Source organism: Eutrigla gurnardus (assembly GCF_963514095.1).
Source record: "Eutrigla gurnardus genome assembly, chromosome: 18".
In the NCBI taxonomy this organism is placed as follows: Eukaryota; Metazoa; Chordata; class Actinopteri; order Perciformes; family Triglidae; genus Eutrigla; species Eutrigla gurnardus.
Genome location: NC_139929.1, coordinates 21,040,598 through 21,059,837, shown reverse-complemented (window position 1 = coordinate 21,059,837; position 19,240 = coordinate 21,040,598). Strand labels below are relative to the sequence as shown.

Here is a 19,240-nt window from a genome sequence, read left to right as displayed (position 1 = left end):
CAGTTATGCATCCACTCCTGATCAACTGCTTACCCACTACAACGACAGCCTCCATTCCCTGTTGAATTCACTTGCTCCTGTTAAAACTCGGACTGTGTCATTCACCAACTCTGCTCCCTGGTTCACACCCCACCTACGACAACTCAAAGCCAAGGGACGTCAATTAGAGCGGCTCTTCAAAAGAAACAGTTGTTCACAAACAAATGTACCACACCCACATTCTTCTCTACAAAGGCACCCTCTCCTCAGCTAAATCACAATATTATGCAGGTCTAATCAGTGCTGGTGATGGGAATACTCAAGCCCTTTTCTCAGTGCTCAACAACACACTACGTCCCCCAACCGCACTTCCTCCACAGTTTTACTCCTCAGATCACTGAAATTCCCTAATGTCATTCTTCACTGAAAAAATACACAGGATTCACCAGCAACTGTCCACTCAAACCCCCTGCATTCCCTCCCCTCCGGTTTCCCACGCCCCCTTCTCTCAAGCATTCTCTAGCTTCCAACTGCCCTCTGCTGCTGACATTTCGAACCTCATTCGGAAAAATCTAAAACATCTACATGTCAGCTCGACCCCCTGCCTACTCTCTTAGTCACTGCCTGTCTCCCCCTCCTTGTTACCCCTGATAACTGCCATCATTCACTCCTCCCTCACCTCTGGTACTGTACCATCCACTCTTAAATCTGCTGCTGTCACACCTATACTCAAGAAAACTGGTTCAGACCCCAGTGACTTCAATAACCTACGACCGATCTCTAACCTACCATTTCTCTCCAAGATTCTGGAAAAAGCAGTAGCTTCACAGGTACACACACATGTTCATAACAATAACCTTTACGAACAGTTCCAATCTGGATTCCGCCCACGTCACAGCACAGAAACAGCCCTCCTCAAAATCACTAACGACCTCCTGATGGCAGCTGACTCCGGACTATTATCCATCCTCATCCTCCTCGATCTGAGTGCGGCCTTCGACACCATCTCCCACACCACCCTCATTGACAGATTAGCATCTATTGGCATCTCCGACACACCCCTGGTCTGGTTTAAATCTTATCTCTCTGGCCGAACTCAGTTCATCCAGTTGAAAACCTTCACATCCCAACCATCTCCTCTCTCCTCTGGTGTTCCCCAAGGCTCTGTACTTGGCCCCATCCTGTTCATCATCTATCTCCTCCCCCTTGGTCAGATCGTCCGTAGATGCAACATCCATTTCCACTGTTATGCGGACGACACCCAGCTCTACTTTTCTTCCTGTCTGCCCCTCCCTACAGGTTAAGAGTCTGGGTGTCGTCCTTGACAGTACTCTCTTATTCCAAACCCACATCAATTATTTACTTCTCCTACACTGGACTATATTTTTTATCTTTATTTTTTATTTATTTATTTATTTTATTTTTTTTTATTCTTCTATTTTTTATTTTTTACTTCTCTTTTCCCTCGGACTTGTCTACATGTTGAGACTGTTGCTCTATTGTGATGAATAAATATGGACAAGTGTGCAAACACACACGTAATCTGTATGCACTGGACTTCAGCTCTCTGTACCACCGTCTGCTGTAACATGTTGTGTCAAATGTCACTAGGAAAAGGAAAAGTTATGTCAAATGAAAAATGCAATGAAAAGAAAAGATTATGATGATGATTTTATCCTGTGTGTAATGGGGGCGGGACTAGATAAGCCTTGGCTTCTCCCGCTTTCCCTTTCGGCCATGTGTATTTTTTACTATGTGAAAATGATGTGTGATGATGATTTAACTGACATGCCCGAAATAAACAAATAAACTAAACTAAACTAAACTAATAACATCACTCGGTCTGCCTATTTCCATCTACGCAACATCAACCGTCTCCGCCCTTCCCTTACTCCCAACTCCACTGCCATCCTGGTCCATACCCTGGTCACATCCCGTCTGGACTACTGCAACTCCCTTCTCTTTGGTCTTCCCCACAAGTACATCCATAAACTCCAATTGGTTCAGAACTCTGCCGCCCGCATCATCACCAGGATCCCATCCATCAATCACATCACACCTGTTCTGCAACAGCTTCACTGGCTTCCGGTCAAATCCCGTATTGAATTCAAAATTCTGCTCCACACCTTCAAAGCCAATCGTAACCTCTCTCCCCCATACCTCTCTGACCTTCTCCACATTAACAATCCCTCCCGGTCACTCAGATCTGCCTCATCTATCAGCCTCATTGTGCCCCTTGCCCGTCTGACCACCATGGGGGCCAGAGCCTTCAGCCGCTCTGCCCCCCGTCTCTGGAATTCCCTCCCACCCAGCATCAGGAACATTGACTCACTCTCCACCTTCAAATCCCATCTGAAAACCCACCTTTTTAAACAGGCCTACTCCCTCTAACTCTCTATGCCCCCCCCCCCCCCCATGCATCTCTCATTATTGTCTATTGCAGATTTGTTTTTAGTGATTTAGCATTCTTTTATTGTTATTGTTTTGTTATTGTTTTTTTGTAACTACACTTTTATAATTGTTTTTTTATAACTACACTTTATATTTACGATATTAATAAAGCATAGGGAATATTTAACATATTTGAACTGTGCTGCTGTATTATCTAGGAAAATAGAACCATCAGATGGGCACGCAGCAGATGCTTAATATTGAATGACTCAGACCGGGATCACCATCACAAAATACAGGTTAGCCAACAGAAACTAACACATACCTGATTATACCCTGTTTTTATGTCCTTGAGTTGCACAATGGGAAATAAGCAAAGATTCAAGGCCACAGTGCGGCTGCCTTGGAAGATTGTTTGGGAAGCTGGCAGGAGATTTAGCTCAAGGTCCATGCCGTCCTCCTGTCTTCCACTGTAAACACAATGCTATCTCTGCTAGTATGAGCACCAACTTTTCCAGCCTCTGCAACTACAGGCGAGCTAAATCTATTTTTCACTCGTCTATCATGATAGTGAGCTAGACAGCTTTTTCAAGTCACAATGTTTACAACTCCCTATAAATTCACCAAGATCAAGGTATTGAGGGGGAGCCAACGAAACCAAAATGGCAGAACCCGGGAACTCCAGTTATGTCCTGACAGGTCGCCAGATGGAGAGGAACCCCGAGTTAAATCTCTGTACAGCATGCGCTTACCTTTTGGTTCCCACTCTGTGGTTTGGAGCGATGTCGATGGTGTCGGTGGCGGAGTCGTGGCGGACAGCTAAACCCAAGTCAGCGATGCAGCAGGTCCCGTTCTTCTTCACCAGAATGTTCTTGGACTTCAGGTCTCTGTGTGCAATAGCTGGCTTCCCTGGAGACGGAGAGGAGTACATTCAGGACACATGAGCCAAGAAAGAAAAAGTACACACCCGATGTACATCACATCATCAGAGCAAGACCGATATTAGATTTTGGGGCTGATGATACTCTTTTCTATATATACACACTGTACTGTATGTTCTTCAAAAAACATACTTTATTGGAAATTTATGACAGAGATATGTAATGGAGGCTGGGCTCTACTATACGTCACCATATAGTACATGCCGGCTCACTGTAGGCCAACTGTCAATGTCTCTCTCACATAATGCATGCATAATGGAGGAAGGAGTGCAGTGTATGTGTCTGGGACAAATCTCAGTGTGTGTGTGTTTGTGTGTGTGTGTGTGTGTGTGTGTGTGTGAGAGAGAGAGAGAGAGAGACACTCACCTTGTGTTCCCACGATCTCCATGTGAAGGTGGGCGAGTCCGCTGGCTGTGGACAGGGACAGTTTGATCATGCCCTCCACAGTGACGGTGTAGCGGTTCAGGTAGTCGAACAGGGAGCCGTGTTCATGATAATCGGACACCAGCCACAGCTGAGTCCACGTCCCGTTATCTACACAGGCAGGGAGGTGAGCGAGGAGACAGGGTTAAACATGAGGATGGTTTTGTTCTTGTTTTGCTCTTCCACAAAGAACTGCTGTCCACTCGAGTCCGACTGATTTATGGCCATGCAACTTTTGGGATTGGTTGGGACAAGATCTTTAGCCCCTTTTAGAAAGACGATTCCGCCGTAATGGCAGAAAGGCGAGTCAAAATTTGCTGCGAACCCGAGCGTTTAGATAGAACTTTGTTGGCGGCGTAATGCCACAACGGTGTGTGTGTGTTTAGATCGCAACCCGGCATTGCGGAACGAATGAGACGTCCCAGCGCGGCCTCGTCTGAGACAGTCTAAAAGGGGCTCTTGTATGTGTGTCCACAGCCGAGACTTGTAAAAACACTTTCATTTTCTATAAATTCTTCACAGTAAACTGTGCAGTAAACTCACTGTTACTTTAGCTGCTCCATGAAATATTTTTAGTAGATTTGCTTTATTGAATAGCCGATAATAAAGCTCCACTAATTTGGTGATAAACACATTTAACTTCTTCTAAAGTCTTCAAAATTCAGTGTTAAGTAAACGGTAATATACACGTTGTGGAACTGTTTTTATGAGAAAAGAAATGATTGAACTTTTCGGTATGATTTTGCCTGCATGTCCACAGGTCATAAGAATTTATGAAATTAACAGTGAACAGTGACACGTATTGATCCACTGAGTTAATTTCCCCGATCAATCAATGTAGATATGGTTAACATGTACTGCAGGATATTTTACGTGATTTTATAATGCCATGAGCGTAATAGCAGGAATGCCCCTGTAATATTAAGCCTGGACCCCCTTCTGGCCCCTCCAACAGTGATAATACATTCAATAAGCAAGTGACAGGCGTCAAAAAACGCTTCTGAAAACACGTGATGTGGTTTGACCGAGCAGAGGTTTACTTAGTCCTGTTGTTTTTTATCCTACATTCTTTGGATTAGGATTAGATGCTGCATTTGTTACTGCAGATCCTGTTTGCACTCTAACGATTGATGCACAAACATCATTCACAGTACTGCTGCCAGTGAAGAATGGCATGCTGAACATGGTATTCCTTGTTGTATTCCTTCTATCATTTCTAAGTTCATTTACAGACGTTTATCTGTGACATCAAACTGGAAAGAGTGAGTCAGCCTGATGAAGTATGATGCCTGTGTGAGGACTGAGTCCTCAAGGTACCGACACACAGAGTTTTAATGATGTTTTTAAGGAGACACATCCTTAAAGTATTTCCTCAGACAGTGTCGCCATAACTACATCATTATCCTACATACAATGGAAAGAGCACAACCTGTTAAACCTTCTAGCCAAACTGTAATAAACACAGATCATTTGCTCCTGGGCCACAGTGGGTGTGTGTGTGTGTGTCTGTTAATTGTAAAGCTATCTTTGTGAGGACAAATATTTGTAAGATAAGTTTTGCATCCATTTTGGAGGGTCTTCACTTATTCAGACCTATTCACACACAGTACTTCAGACTAGAGATTGAGACCATAAACTCATGTTTACAATGTTTACTGAGATAATACATCAAGAGAGAAGTAGGACCATTTCATAGACTTCCATGTGATCCGACTTCTTTTTACAACCAGAGGAGTTGCCCCCTGGTGGCTAGCAGAGATATTGCAAGTCAATTTAGCTTTGCTTCACTTTTCAGATCCGGAGGTCGCTGCCTGGGTTAGAGCTAGGTTTGGATTTAGGTCAGAAATAGGCATTTAATTGCGGTGGTTCAGGTTAGGGCTAGGGATTAGGGCCGAGGTTCTTCGACATTTGATAATTTAAGTCCAACTTCTGATTAAAATTCAGAGGAGCACCTTCCCAAATTAATGAAGACTAGAAAATTAAAAAAAGAATTCAGTGTCCTGTAAAAATGTGTTACGTCACTGTCGGTAGTAATGATAAACATTTTATTAATATTCTTTTATTTATTTATTCCTTACCCTCACCCATCACTGCCTGCCATTATGGATCCAAATTTAATGTGTTCGGGGTCAGATTTCCTCACAACTTGGAGCTTTGCCAGCTGCACGGTTGTCTCCCACTTGTCTAAAGTGGCGAACCACGCTCGTTTCTACCTGATGACGCATCGCCGTAATGATGGTCACCCATAACTGGGTCACGAAAATAACTAGCTCTGTGTAACCCCATTTTACATTTTTTCTTACAATTTGCCAGTCAATGCAAGTCCTCAAAGTAAGAAGTACAAGGTTGTGTGTGTGTGCGTGTGTGTGCGTGTGTGTGCGTGTGTTGCTAGAGTTGTTGTAGAGACAGTGTGGTAATGTGTGCTTGGCCTTGACTGTGAACCGTTACTCCCCCACACTGTCTAACAGCCCGTCTATTCACAGTGAATGTTTGCCTGCACCAACTTCACCTTTTAGCAGAGATGCTTTTCTGCTCAGAAATCTGAAGATGAGCTTAATGTAGATCTCATTTACAGGGTTTAGAACGGTTGAATCTCTCTACTTTGATGGCACATTAAGTAGCAGATTCATTTCTCTTTTTATTAAGTTAGACTTGGTCCTGCCGGCTCAAGTCTGATTTATATTCTGTGTTTATGACCCTGCATGTATGTGTGCAGTCTAATCTTAATCTGGCCGCTCTGGGAGGTTACTCACCTTTGTTGTCGGCAGCGATGAAGCCCAGAATGTTCTCATGTCTCAGCATCACAGTCTGGTAGATCTCGGCCTCGCGGAACCAGGAGCGCTCCTCACGGGAGGAGAAGATCTTCACGGCCACCTCCTCACCGCGCCATTTACCGCGCCAAACCTCCCCGAAACGGCCCTTCCCGATGCTCTCCTGGAGGATGATGGTCCTGGCGATAGTCCTTTGGACTAGCAGTGGCAGGCCTGAAGAGAAACAGAACGAAAGAAACTTTTAAACAGCTGAGAGCAAGGTTGTGATGGGGAACACTTTGTTTTGGAAAACATCTAAAAAAGTGAAGCTGTAAGGGGGGCGAGGGCAGGGCTCCAGACTGCGACCAAATGGTCGCATTTTGCGACTTAAATCTGTGACAGTGCGAGTAAATTTTTAATCTACTCGCGCATGCGCGACCAGTAAATTTGCTGTTTTTTGTTTTGTTTTTTTTTTATATTTTTTGTTGCTGACAAACTTACAGCCCACTAGTTGGCGGTAATGCAAAAATGAGCTGGTTTGCCAACCGACATTAACTCCAAAAGAAGAAGAAAGGAAACGGCTGGCCAATGTGCGTGAGAGCGGGGGGTCGAATGACCACTGTGATAGGCTTATATGTGAAAAGAGGCGGTTCTTTGGGGTTATCGCACGAATCCACAGATTTCACATACCGGCATCAAAACAATGGACAATGGCGGCGAAGCGGACTATCAGCTCGTCCTTTCTACCCAGTTGTGTTAAACATAATGTTCCGGAGGACACAAACGTCGAGAATGAGTCCGACTCAGACTGTGAGGAGACGGTCGTGGCGAAAAAAGCCAGGAAATTCAGCTTTCGCGACGAGTGGCTCCGCGAGTTCACCTGGCTGAGGTATTTCAGGCAGACGAATTCAATGAACTGCAAATTCTGCTGTCGATACCCACAACATGCGGGAACAGTCGATTTCGGTGTGCGCTCCTAAATTTTCTGCTTGCGCCCCTAAAATTTTAAGTTAGGGGCCACTGTGCTCCTAGTGAAAAATGTTAGTCTGGAGCCCTGGGCGAGGGAAAGGAAACTACAGAGGAGGAGGAATTCCAGGGAAACCCGACATCATTCACCTCTGAGGTGTTACGGAGCAGGCAGAAGACTCAAACACTAACTTATTGAACCTGACATTCTAGATCAATACAGTTGGAATATTTTATGAATGCAGTGGTAGTAATAAGAGAATAATTAATAACACTATTACAAATAAAATACCAAAATGAGGATGTAATAGGAGCATCTGGTGGTCTACACCAGATGTTACTGACCAACCAGGCAGCAACTTCCAGTTGAAGCTGAAAAAGAAGTTTATGCTGAAGTGCCTTAAAGTTGCATATTTTCTTTGTCCCTCCTCCCATAATGCAAAGCGTCCTTGGGTTCCTTGAAAGGAGCGATATTAGTTCCATTTATTATTATTATTTTCTTATGGCTACCAGGGAATGGCCCATCTGGTTGAAAAACAAAGTCTGATTGTATAGAAGTTGTCTACAACCATGCAAACCGACGGCGGGTCCATGGAGGAGTCCTATGATATTTTTCATTGCTGTTTTGGAGAACCTGGAGACCTTTTAGTACGGTTGGTGGGTTTTCTTCCAGGAGAAATTCTAGGACATGACCCTACTTCTCTCTTGATATACCGTCTTAGTAAACATTGTAACCATGCGTTTATGTAGGGCCCTGCGATGCGGAAAAAGCAAATGAAAATAGAATCAACTGTAAAACGCGGAATTTCTTTGAATTTGTCAAAATCTGGATACAATTGACCAAAATCTGTGTTTTCCCTGTGTTCGTCACCGCACCTCATCCGAGAGAAGACAAACGAAGCATTGCCGGAGTCTCTACTTTTAGTATAATTAACGGGCACACCACTTCATCCAGCGTCTCTCTTTTTTATGTACGTTTTGTCATCGTACACATTACTTGACCCATGAGAATCCATGCGATGAGCAGCTACGAAAGAAAAATCTCACATAAAATAAATTAATTCACAACTGCAAAGAACTGAACTGACAAAAAGTGCTTTTGACACAGTTAAAGTGTGTGTGTGTGTGTGTGTGTGTGTGTGTGTGTGTGTGTGTGGTTGGGGGAGGGGGATTAAATGATTGTACATAATATGCATTGTCTCTGAATGACAAGGAATTAGAACTACTAGTAAGTTTTAAGTTTTTTTTCTTCAATGCATTTATATTTTCTTCTTATATTGCGTTGTTGGCTCATTTACCACATGATTAGGCACCATCTGATGAGGAATGCTCACACAGAATTAACACAGAGCTAATGGTTTTTAAACAAGACGGGTGTGAATGTTACATTATCTTCCGTCTTGGCTGTGAGGGCATGGACATGTATATTTCACCATACTGGTGCTGTGGATTAGCTCTCACAGCGGCGGCTGGGTGCGGGTGGGGAAACATACAGACGGGCTGCAGCCGTTCTAACACCTACTAAATGATGCGTTTGTCATGCAGCCTTGATAGAACTGTAGTTACATTCTACATACCCAACAGTCCAGACAGCAGGTCAGAGCCAGAACATTTTTAACACTAAATCCTTCAAGAAATAATTCATTTAGTCATTGATTGAATTTCTTTTTTTAAATGATGGAAAATGTGAAGACTGACCATGAGAAGACGTGCATCAAGGACATCATGTTCATTTCTGTATCGGCTTTGTGTTGATAGAAGGTGACCGTGCGGTCGGTTGTGCGTCTCTGTTCATCTTTACCTTCCATGCTCTTATAAATGCTTTATTTGTACGCTTTTTCTAAGGCTTTAGAAATTAATAGAGAACATACAGCCCCGGTGGCTCAGTCCGATCCACTTGCAGACAAGTGTACTGGGTGTGAATACACCTAGGCTAGAACATTTTATAATTGAACATGAAAAAGACTAAATACTACAATGTGACAGAATCTTTACAACCCAGTCTGTCAAAATGACCGACATCAAAAAGTCTACGCAAACACTGGTACAGTCATTTATTCTGGTCCTATTTTATCATATTCACTGCAACTGTTGAATTCTGTTAGAGAAGATATGGTCACTTTATTCTCCAGACCCCCCGAAATCTGTGAGAAATCTATGATGTACCCTGACACACTCAGAAACCAAAATACAAAACCTTCATGTTGAAGATATTAGCGTAGACACGGTGGGTGGAGGAGAGACACTGAAACAGAGAGGTTCTTCATTTGTCTACAGTAGAAGTTATCAAAGTAGGAGGCTCCAAACACTTTCACAGAAAAACACTCAAAGTAAAGATCACACAGAATAGCCTAAATGTGTGTGATAAGGTGAGGAGAGCTTTTACCCACTAAGTCAGAAACTAATAAATTACCTTTGGACAAACTATTGTAATTGATTTAGTGTGAATTTATTTTCAGAAAGCAATATTAGGCTTTTTTGGCTTAATTGTCTATGGTAACAAGTAACACAATCATTTCCCGATAGGCATCCAGTAATTGAGTGAAACGAAGTGAACCAAGTACGTTTTGTCTGAGGGGAAGGCCACGCTCTTTAAAACCCCTTAATTACTTAATTTACTCCAGACGAATCGGGCCGAAATCAATGGTTGTGTCGGAAATAATTGACCCATTCACTACTGACTACTGTCTCCACAGGGACTTCAATGTCAAGGACTATGTAGATACTTGGACTCCACTATACAGGGTATAATAAGTGTGCAACACAGCAAACTCACTATATAGTGAGTGAACGTGATCTGATATATGAGTGTTAGGATGCAGTTTGATCTATCAGAACGACCAAACATTCAGGAGACAGTTAGTCCATGATCATCCAAGGAGCAACACATTTGATTTTGAACCTAAATATACAACAAAAATAAACATTGTCTTTACTGTTATTACTAAAGTGTTCCCTGTTTGTGTTTTGTTTTAATGCTGGGTGCTGTAGATTACTGTCGGACGTAGTAAAATCGAAAAATCTATTTTTTAGTTAAGTTAAAGTTCTGCACTTTATTCATTCATTTTTGTTTAATGGACACACCTTAAGATACATGTGAAAGTGAGGTTTTTCTCCAATGGGGAAATTATTTGCAAAATGTCCAAAAAACAATAGCATATTGGAAATCATTTCTTTGCCTTTTGTCATCTCACAAAGTAATCGTAAACGAAAATCAAGATTTTATTTTTGGGCAAAATCGAACAGCCCTAGTCGAACGTTGCTGTGAGGCGGTAACAACTAACCACGGGAGGAGCAAAGGAATGCCGACTCATCGTTAACTGCTGCAACAGCAATCAGACATGTGTGTGTTCTGCTCGATGACGGGGGATATCCATAACGTGAGCTTGCAGTGCACCTCTCTCGCTTGCTGTGGTCGTGCAGCTTTGTGTCCGAGTCTTCCAGAGCTGCTCTGCATTTAGAGTGAAATAGCTGTAGGCCTGTGTTATTATGTTTGATGAACCCCAACATTGAGAATCAGCAGCTGGAAATAGATCACATGATCATGTGCACATGCACAAAATGAAACTTGCACTTTCCATCAGCAGCCTCTGTGGTTCAGACACATGGATGAGATAGTCCTCCTCATCGGCACACTCGGTTTAAAACAAGACAGTTCTCTTATCTAGTCTCTCAGTCAGCTGTAGTTACTCTGACCAATGAAAGATGGAAGGTCATTCATTGACACGGACCGCCGATGGGTCAATGTAGGATTTATCACAGGTCGTGACCTCACAACAAGGATCATGGTGAATTTCCATTATCGGGATAATCGTTAATATCAGTGACTTCAAGACGCCGTTTAGCTGCTATGATGGTAGAACAATTTAAATGTTAAAAATACTGGATATAAAAATGAATTTTGTAAAAATGAAATCATCTTTTATTTATGCAGGGAGAACTTATGATTCATGATCATCTTATTTGAGAATATTTGATTGTTTTCACTAAAAACGATGAGTCTCATCAGTGAAGCAAAAAAGAATATTTGATTTATAACAAAATGTAAAGTGATTCCAGGATGGTTTTCAGCCATTTTAGAGTTTTAAGAAGATTTTGATGATTATCAGGATCATATCGTGAATTGCAATTATTTTGGCATCAACATCAAATCTTCATATTGTTCCATGTCTCACAATGACTACTGATTACATATAGACTTGTGAGTGATGATTAGCTGCTGCATACTGGGCGATATTCATTTTACACATTTTATTAAATGTCAACATGTTATGTCCTCTATGGGAAATATTCTATTCAATCAATGTTTTTAGCTTGTTCTGACACTGAGAGATGGAGCAAACGGTTGTAAAGCAGGGAGGGATGTAGAGGCAGCACTGTGGTTTTCCCATTTCTTTATCTGTAAAACAGGACACTAAATTGAAACTACAATATAAGGAAGCACGAGTCGGCAGTAATGTATAGTGCAAAGTCGTTTTGGAGCAATCTCAGTGTCGAGCGTTCAACTCAAGCCTTTTTGTTTGTTCGGTGTTGTGCAAGAGTTTGCTGCAAATGCATTTGGCAACAAGCGAGAAGTTTGAATATTGTAACAGATCACTAGAAAGTGCTGATGAGGAAACGATAGTGGAACGGAAATCCACATATCCTGACTCAGCAAAGCGATTAAAACAGCCCACGCAGTTCTGCCAACACACACACACACACACACACACACACACACACACACACACACACACACACACACACACACACACACACACACACACACACACACACACACACACACACACACACACGCGCATGTACACACACACACACACACACACGCGCATGTACACACACACACACACGCATGCACACACACACACGCAGACACAGTTGCATATTGTGAAATATGGTGTTAACAGCTAGAAAAACGCAATCCAAGTCTTTGCTAAGCTGTGCGTTGGAGGTGGCAGTCTCCACAGAGAGGTGCTAATTTATGGTGAGCAAAAAGAACAGCCTTTGCCAGCACAGTGTGTGTGTGTGTGTGTGTGTGTGTGTGTACGTGTGTACACGTGTGTACACGTGTGTGAGTGTGCACAGCCTGAATGTGGGCCAGCCAGTCATTATAATAGATTTCAACTTGAAGATGTGTGCAGCTGCAGAGTCTGTGCATCTAAGCTAAAAAACATATTTCCTCATGTGTTCTCTCCTCACGTGGTTTCTAAGGGACAAGGACGCAAAGAAAAGACTTGGGATGTGCTCCAGGTGAGAGTATAAACCTCGGTGGTCTGTGGTTTTATCATTCTGGAGGAAAGCCAGTGTTGTGTGTTCCAGCAGGTTTTTGTTTTTATTGTCTGCAGAGAAATTCAAATGTTAAATCTAACAAAATGGTTTGTTTCTCCTTCTTGTAAATTGAAAAAATCAACAGTATGCTGGTCCATTCTTCCTTCAAACAAGTCTCTTTTTGCTTAACATGTCCAGCCATCCTTCCATACCTGCAACCATCTTATTCAAGTCACATTCGTCACATTCCTCTTATATGGTATATGGTCCTGGAGGAGCCTGTGTATTTTGGACATGTCCCGCCTCAGGTCAGGTCTGGATTATATGAACAAAGTGGACCAGTGAACATTGCTACAGCCTGCAGCCATCGCTGTGAGTCACAGCTTTGCAAATCACTGCAGGGAGACAGTTTTCCTGCTTTGCTAACATGAAAGTGTAATGTACAGCAGAGTGGTAGAGTTACAGTTATATTATAGTGATAGTTTAACCTTTAGATGTTCGCAAATACATCTTGAGAATGAATAGCACATGCAAAGTTCCCTCCTCAATCATCACTGAAATATAATAAATAAGCCTTTTGCCACAACTCACCGTGAGATTGCCAGGCAACCGACAAAGAGCCCAGGCACCAAAACTACTTTTACACGTTGTTTTTTGGTAGAAATTAAACAGTTCAGATGCAACGTGGGGAGCGGTAGACTTTAGAGGTGCTTCTAGATGGATGTTGTTACCCAGATCCAGGCTAGCAGTTTCCCACTGTTTCAAGTGTTTATGCTAAGCTAAGCTTCAAAAGGTGGCTCCATATTTTTCATACAAACATGAGTGGTATCTAACATCTCATCTTACCCTCTGCAAGAAAGTGAATAGGCATTATCTCTAAAGTATTAGCCAATTAATTTAACTGTGTGATCTTCTGCGATAGTTTGGGTGTATGGTCTTTTATACTTTAATGATCTACTATAAACTATATACAATATAAATGTTAAAATATATGACATAAATGATCTAATTCAAATAAATGATAATATATATGCATCCCACACATTTGACTTTCCACCCCTCTCCCAGGTGTTTCAATTCCCCTGATTCTCCTCCCACATGATCAAATTTCAAAATCCATCCACTTTATTTATGAGAAATAGAGTGTCACTGCTGTTTGCTCTGATTGTGTTTTTATAAATTACATATGATTCCATGTATTCATCAGCTGTGTGGAGCAGAGAGCGGCGAGCGGACACACAAGCAGAAAAAGAAACAAACAAGCAGACAGATTATCTCTAGAGAAAACAGCAGAGGTGCAGAATCCCTTGTTGAACAGTGCTGAGAAATGTGCTTCTGGTGCAAACAGCCAGGCTGCTGCACGACGACTGACATAGCAACTGACATGAGCTCCAACAGTGGAGACATTTCACTTTGACACACAAGCATCGTACCTGATCCAGAGCCCGAGGTGGTCATGTCATAGATGAGGTCCTTCAGCGTGGTTCCCACGGTGATGAAGGGGTGGTCCATGGAGGGGTCCTCTTCGTTGGGCACCCGATGGTGGTGGTGGTGATGGGCGGCACCCCCGGCCCCAGGACCTCTGTGGCTGTGGCAAACATAAAACGCCAAGACCAGCAGCAGGCAGAGCACACACACCGGGCCGGCAATCACGGCTGCAAGGGCCACGGGGCCCAGGGGAGGCGTCCTCACAGTGGGGACTGAAAGGAGACGGACACAGACAGTTAGGACACGACCAGTGAGTGGAGTCGGGTACATGTGGCTCCGAGATCAACATGTGAGAGATCAACACAGGCCAGAAACTGTTGGCTGGCAAGTGCGAGGGCTGCTAGCCACGAGCCAGGAAGCACACACACACACACACACACACACACACACACACACACACACACACACACACACACACACACACACACACACACACACACACACACACACACACACACACACACACACACACACACACACAGAGGGAGAGAGTGCTCAAGCATGGTATGCTTCCTCGGCCCTGGCACGAAGGGAAGAGGTGGATTTGAATATGGGACAGTTTAGGACTGAAACGGTTACTCGAGTTACTCGACTATAAAAAATGCTTGAGGCAAAAGCTCTGCCTTGAAGCTTCGTTAAATTCCTTTTCCTTTAATTTTCCTTTTTCCCCCACAGCATACAGAGATGAATCACCGCTGTCTAAGCCAATCAGAGGACGGTCGATGCAATCGTGCTTCGGCATGGTACGGATCAACTGCCCCTGGTGTGAGTGCACCCTATATCATAGCAGGTAGGGCTGGGAATATCTTGGCACTTCACGATTCAATGAAGATTCAGAGGTCAACAATTTTTTGTGTACATTTCCATGAATTATTTGAAGAAAAAAAATTCAATCTGAGGTTGCTAGTCAAAGTTTGCTAGTCACCTCCTACTTTTGTGATAATCATTTGAAGAAAATCAACAGGTTAATTACCTTCTCTAATATTTTATCATTATTATCATTTTACAGGCGATGAGAGAAAAACAGTATACTGTAGCCTATATACAAATATTTCAATGCAGTAATCAATGCAGCTGCATTTCAACACATCACGGCGTAGCGGTCTGTGGTCTCCCGGCGCTGTGTGATAGTATCTTACGTTTCATACAGAGAGGAACAAACTAAACTAGAGACTGACCGTGGAACAAACAACAAGGTCGCTGCCGTATTTATGCCGAGACGACGTTATGCTCAGTGTTTACGTAGCCGCTACGGTGTTAGCCTAGCTTAGCTCTGTGCGAGCAAAACAAGTATTTTTACGGATCTTTATCCGTAAATTGCAATTAAACCACAACGTGGTTTTTTGATAGCGACAGCTGCTGTGAATGCAGCTTGATGAGAGTCACCGATCCCCCTCCGGGTATGAACTCAGACAGGACGCCGTTTAGTTTCCCGGTGTGTCTGGGACTTCCACAACATGTACAAAGCAGTAATAATGTTTTGTCATTCATGGCCAAATAAACCCTATCGGTGTAAATGCAGCGGGTGCCGTGTCTCCTTTATGTGCAACGTTCCGTAAACAATACGGAATACAAATAATTGATTTGTGAACCGATTCAGAATCGTCCACGTCCGCATCGCGATGGATCTAAGAATACATTTTTCCCCAGCCCTAATAGCAGGTGTATTGCTGAGGAGCCAAGAAAGTATCAAGTGTGAATTTGCATCACAGGCAGAGCATTCAGCCCATTCTGTTAAACTGTATACTGACGTTAAACCCAAGTTGAGTACGCCTGTGGACACATTTCACATTTAATTTAAGATACCGTCACTTGAATGTGTGGATTAGCAGAACAAAAGCAAACTGGAGGGTGAGCTAAAGAAATAACTAATGCTATAGAGTGTCTATTGTTGTGTAAGTGACCACACACTCCATTGTAGATTATAAAAGTATAATAATAAAAGTGCATGGCCACTGAGTTTAAGTAAGGTTCGGCCCAGTTCAGGAACAATCAACAGGTCCGAGTCTTATAATGGAGGATTACACAATCAGAAGTTTTCTTTTGACTCCCAGCTGGAAATTGGATTACATTTAGAAATATTTCTGAGATGTATTTTTCCATCCATCCATCATCTACCGCTTATCCCCGGTCACGGGGGGCCTGTCTATCACAGGGCTGACATGTAGAGACAGACAGTCGGGCCATTCTCTGGATATTTGGATGCTTTATGAATCCTCTAATACATGACACCCAAAAGTTTCATATCTAATTGTGCAGAAAAGTGTCAGCTACAATTCTTATATCAGTTTTTTGAAGAGATATACGACCCTAAAGTCAAAGCTCCTGCATTAAGCTTTTCTTGCCACATGTGAAGCACGTTGGTGCACCATCCAAGCCATCGAGGCAACGTAAGACCTTCACACAAACATCAACACAAGTGTGAGTTGGTTTTTACCTGGGAAGATCTCCAGATCGGGCTCTTTGTTGCAGTTGTCAGTGTTACAGCATATGGGGTAAATCCCTGTGTCATGCTTGACAGACGGAGCACAGATGAAGGGCCGGTCTCGCGGGATCAGTTCATTCTCGTGCACACACTGGCGCTGCTCGGTGGTAATGCGGCTCCCCGACTTGCGGATGGCGACGAAACAGACGCCATCTGTTGTGCAACTGGAGTTGGCACTGCAGCGGTCGCAAACACACTGGAGGGCTGGAGGGAGAAGAGAGAGGGCGAAGAGTTATAACAGAGGCTTGAAATGTCAAAGTAGATATCTGCACAATTCAAGAAAAGGTCACAAAGGTTTAGAACATTGATTGGACCAAAACAAGTTGAAATCTCTGCCTTTAGTGTTCAGGCCTACAACATAACATAGTGAAACTGATAAGAGCATCTCAAATCCCAGTGGCTGAATACATTTAAAAAGAAGGAAGGAAGAGAGCGAGAGAAGGGAGGGGGGGGGGCTAATTAAACACATCACCATGTCATGGACATAAATGGAAATGGGTTGTTGTGGGAAGCTGAACAACAACAACAACAACTTATTTATTTATTGTGAGCTACATCATAGGGGTAGATGTGTAACTAATGTTGGGACCTAACCGTTAGGACTACACCATGCGGCCAGGACAACAGGACAAAGGGGGTTAAAAACTACACCGCCATTTTAGTTTCACATCTCACCCAGGTGAGTGCCTATTGGCTGACAATCTTCAGAGAACCCCGGGGGGTCCCCTGGAGCGGCCTGAGCTTTATAAACCGAAGCCGACTGGAGAACGCTCGCTCTCTGACTCCTACTCTGGCGTCTCTCCCCACAACCGGCGCAACACCACGTTGCAACGGGAGGCGACCCCTCCTGCAGCGCACTGCTGCAACAAGAGGAACCAAGCCGGTTCCTGCCTTCCAGCTACCAGACGCTGTCTGAAGTAAGCTGACTAAATCGCCAAGCCGCGATTATATCGCCGCTCGTGGAAGGAGGAAACACCAACTGTTTTCTTAAGTTGAGTTTGATCAACGAGAGGAAACCCGCTCCGCTCTCGTCTGGACGAAGCCGACTCATCACGTCCCCCGCTGACGCACGAACTACCGCCGTTACGGAACGCCATCATCGTCTTACGCAACGATACCAGTAAGATGCTATCAGTCTGGGCAGAGACACAAGTGATAGTGTAGGATATGCTTGTAATTCTTGCTAACGTGTTTTAAGTTCTGATCGCGGACCGCCGAGTCCGTTGGTTCATGTGCTGCTGTATTTGAATACTGATCGGGTACCCACGCAGCTGGGTTGATTTCTGTAACAGTGTTTTCGACTAACCTCCGCCATATTCGCGAGCTCAGAAAGCCTCTACTATCAGTTAAAAGACCGGTCTCGTGGAATAAACGCCAGTTCATTCACTCGAGCCCGTGTGATAGCGGCACGCCTTCTGGGACTCAGAATATCGCTAGCGCATTCTCTCTCTTTGTTTGTGTCCCGCTAACACACACACACACACACATACACGCCGCACACACGTGTCCTAAGCCAGCTGTTCCCGGCGGACGCTAGGGACATAGCTACATCTGGTGGCTACATACGGCTCTCTCTCTCTCTCTCTCTACTCCATCGGACGCCAGTGGCTCCGCCCCTGAACGCTGCGAGGAATAGTTCCATCTGGTGGCCGCCCATAGCTCTCTCTCTCTCTCTCTCTCTCTCTCTCTCTCTCTCTCTCTCTCTCTCTCTCTCTCTCTCTCTCTCTCTCTCTCTCTCTCTCTCTCTCTCTCTCTCTCTCTCTCTCTCTCTCTCTCTCTCTCTCTCTCTCTCTCTCTCTCTCTCTCTCTCTCTCTCTCTTTTCCCTGATCCCAGGGGGGTGCCCCGTTTATTCATGATTATATCATGATAATATATGAAATATAATTATTAATATCGATAATCATATTGACATTAATAATTAGCTGTTGATAACCAAATCTGCTCCTGCTACAACCCCAACACTAATATCATCCTAATTCTAATATAATATAATAAAATCATAGAAACGGCGCTGCTGTCGAAAGAGATACCGGTATTTAGAAATTCTATTTGGTGACATGAACATGAATCTTCCAACCAGATATTGACAGCATGTCCCACAGCTTTGAGACCAGCTGTCCCACAGCTAATAAAGTCACATTTATTCACCAATATCCTGGATCATTTATTTCTGTCCCAAACTAAAATTTCCAAATATCTAATTTCCTCATCAAGATAAAGATTCATCACTTAAGTGCACAGTGCAAAGATTTCATTCCAGTAACTTATTCAGGAAATGCTAGCAAACAAGGCCATTACATAACTAAGAAGAACTACACAACCAGCATGAGAATGGTATCAGTAGATTGACTCAGTAAAATGAGAACAGCAGGCTACATGGAACTCATGGAATTGTCTGTCTGTGAATACCAGACAGACAGAGCCGTGAATACACAACAAGAAAACAACAGCAGCGGTGAGTGTGTGTGTGTGTGTGTGTGTGTGTGTGTGTGTGTGTGTGTGTGTGTGTGTGTGTGTGTGTGTGTGTGTGTGTGTGTGTGTGAGCGAG

The 19,240-nt window shown here is 43.5% G+C and overlaps 1 protein-coding gene across 1 annotated transcript in view; it reads right to left on the bottom strand.

Moving 5' to 3' along the window:
* tgfbr1b (transforming growth factor, beta receptor 1 b) overlaps positions 1 to 19,240 on the bottom strand; it is an 80,041-nt gene that overhangs the window by 22,320 nt on the left and 38,481 nt on the right. The window contains exons 2-6 of the mRNA XM_084033819.1: positions 16,644 to 16,895; positions 14,152 to 14,418; positions 6,488 to 6,718; positions 3,678 to 3,845; positions 3,123 to 3,279 (exon numbers count right to left, since the gene is read on the bottom strand). Of these exons, the coding sequence (XP_083889945.1) occupies positions 3,123 to 3,279; positions 3,678 to 3,845; positions 6,488 to 6,718; positions 14,152 to 14,418; positions 16,644 to 16,895 (1,075 nt within the window). The remainder of the gene's footprint in view (positions 1 to 3,122; positions 3,280 to 3,677; positions 3,846 to 6,487; positions 6,719 to 14,151; positions 14,419 to 16,643; positions 16,896 to 19,240) is intronic.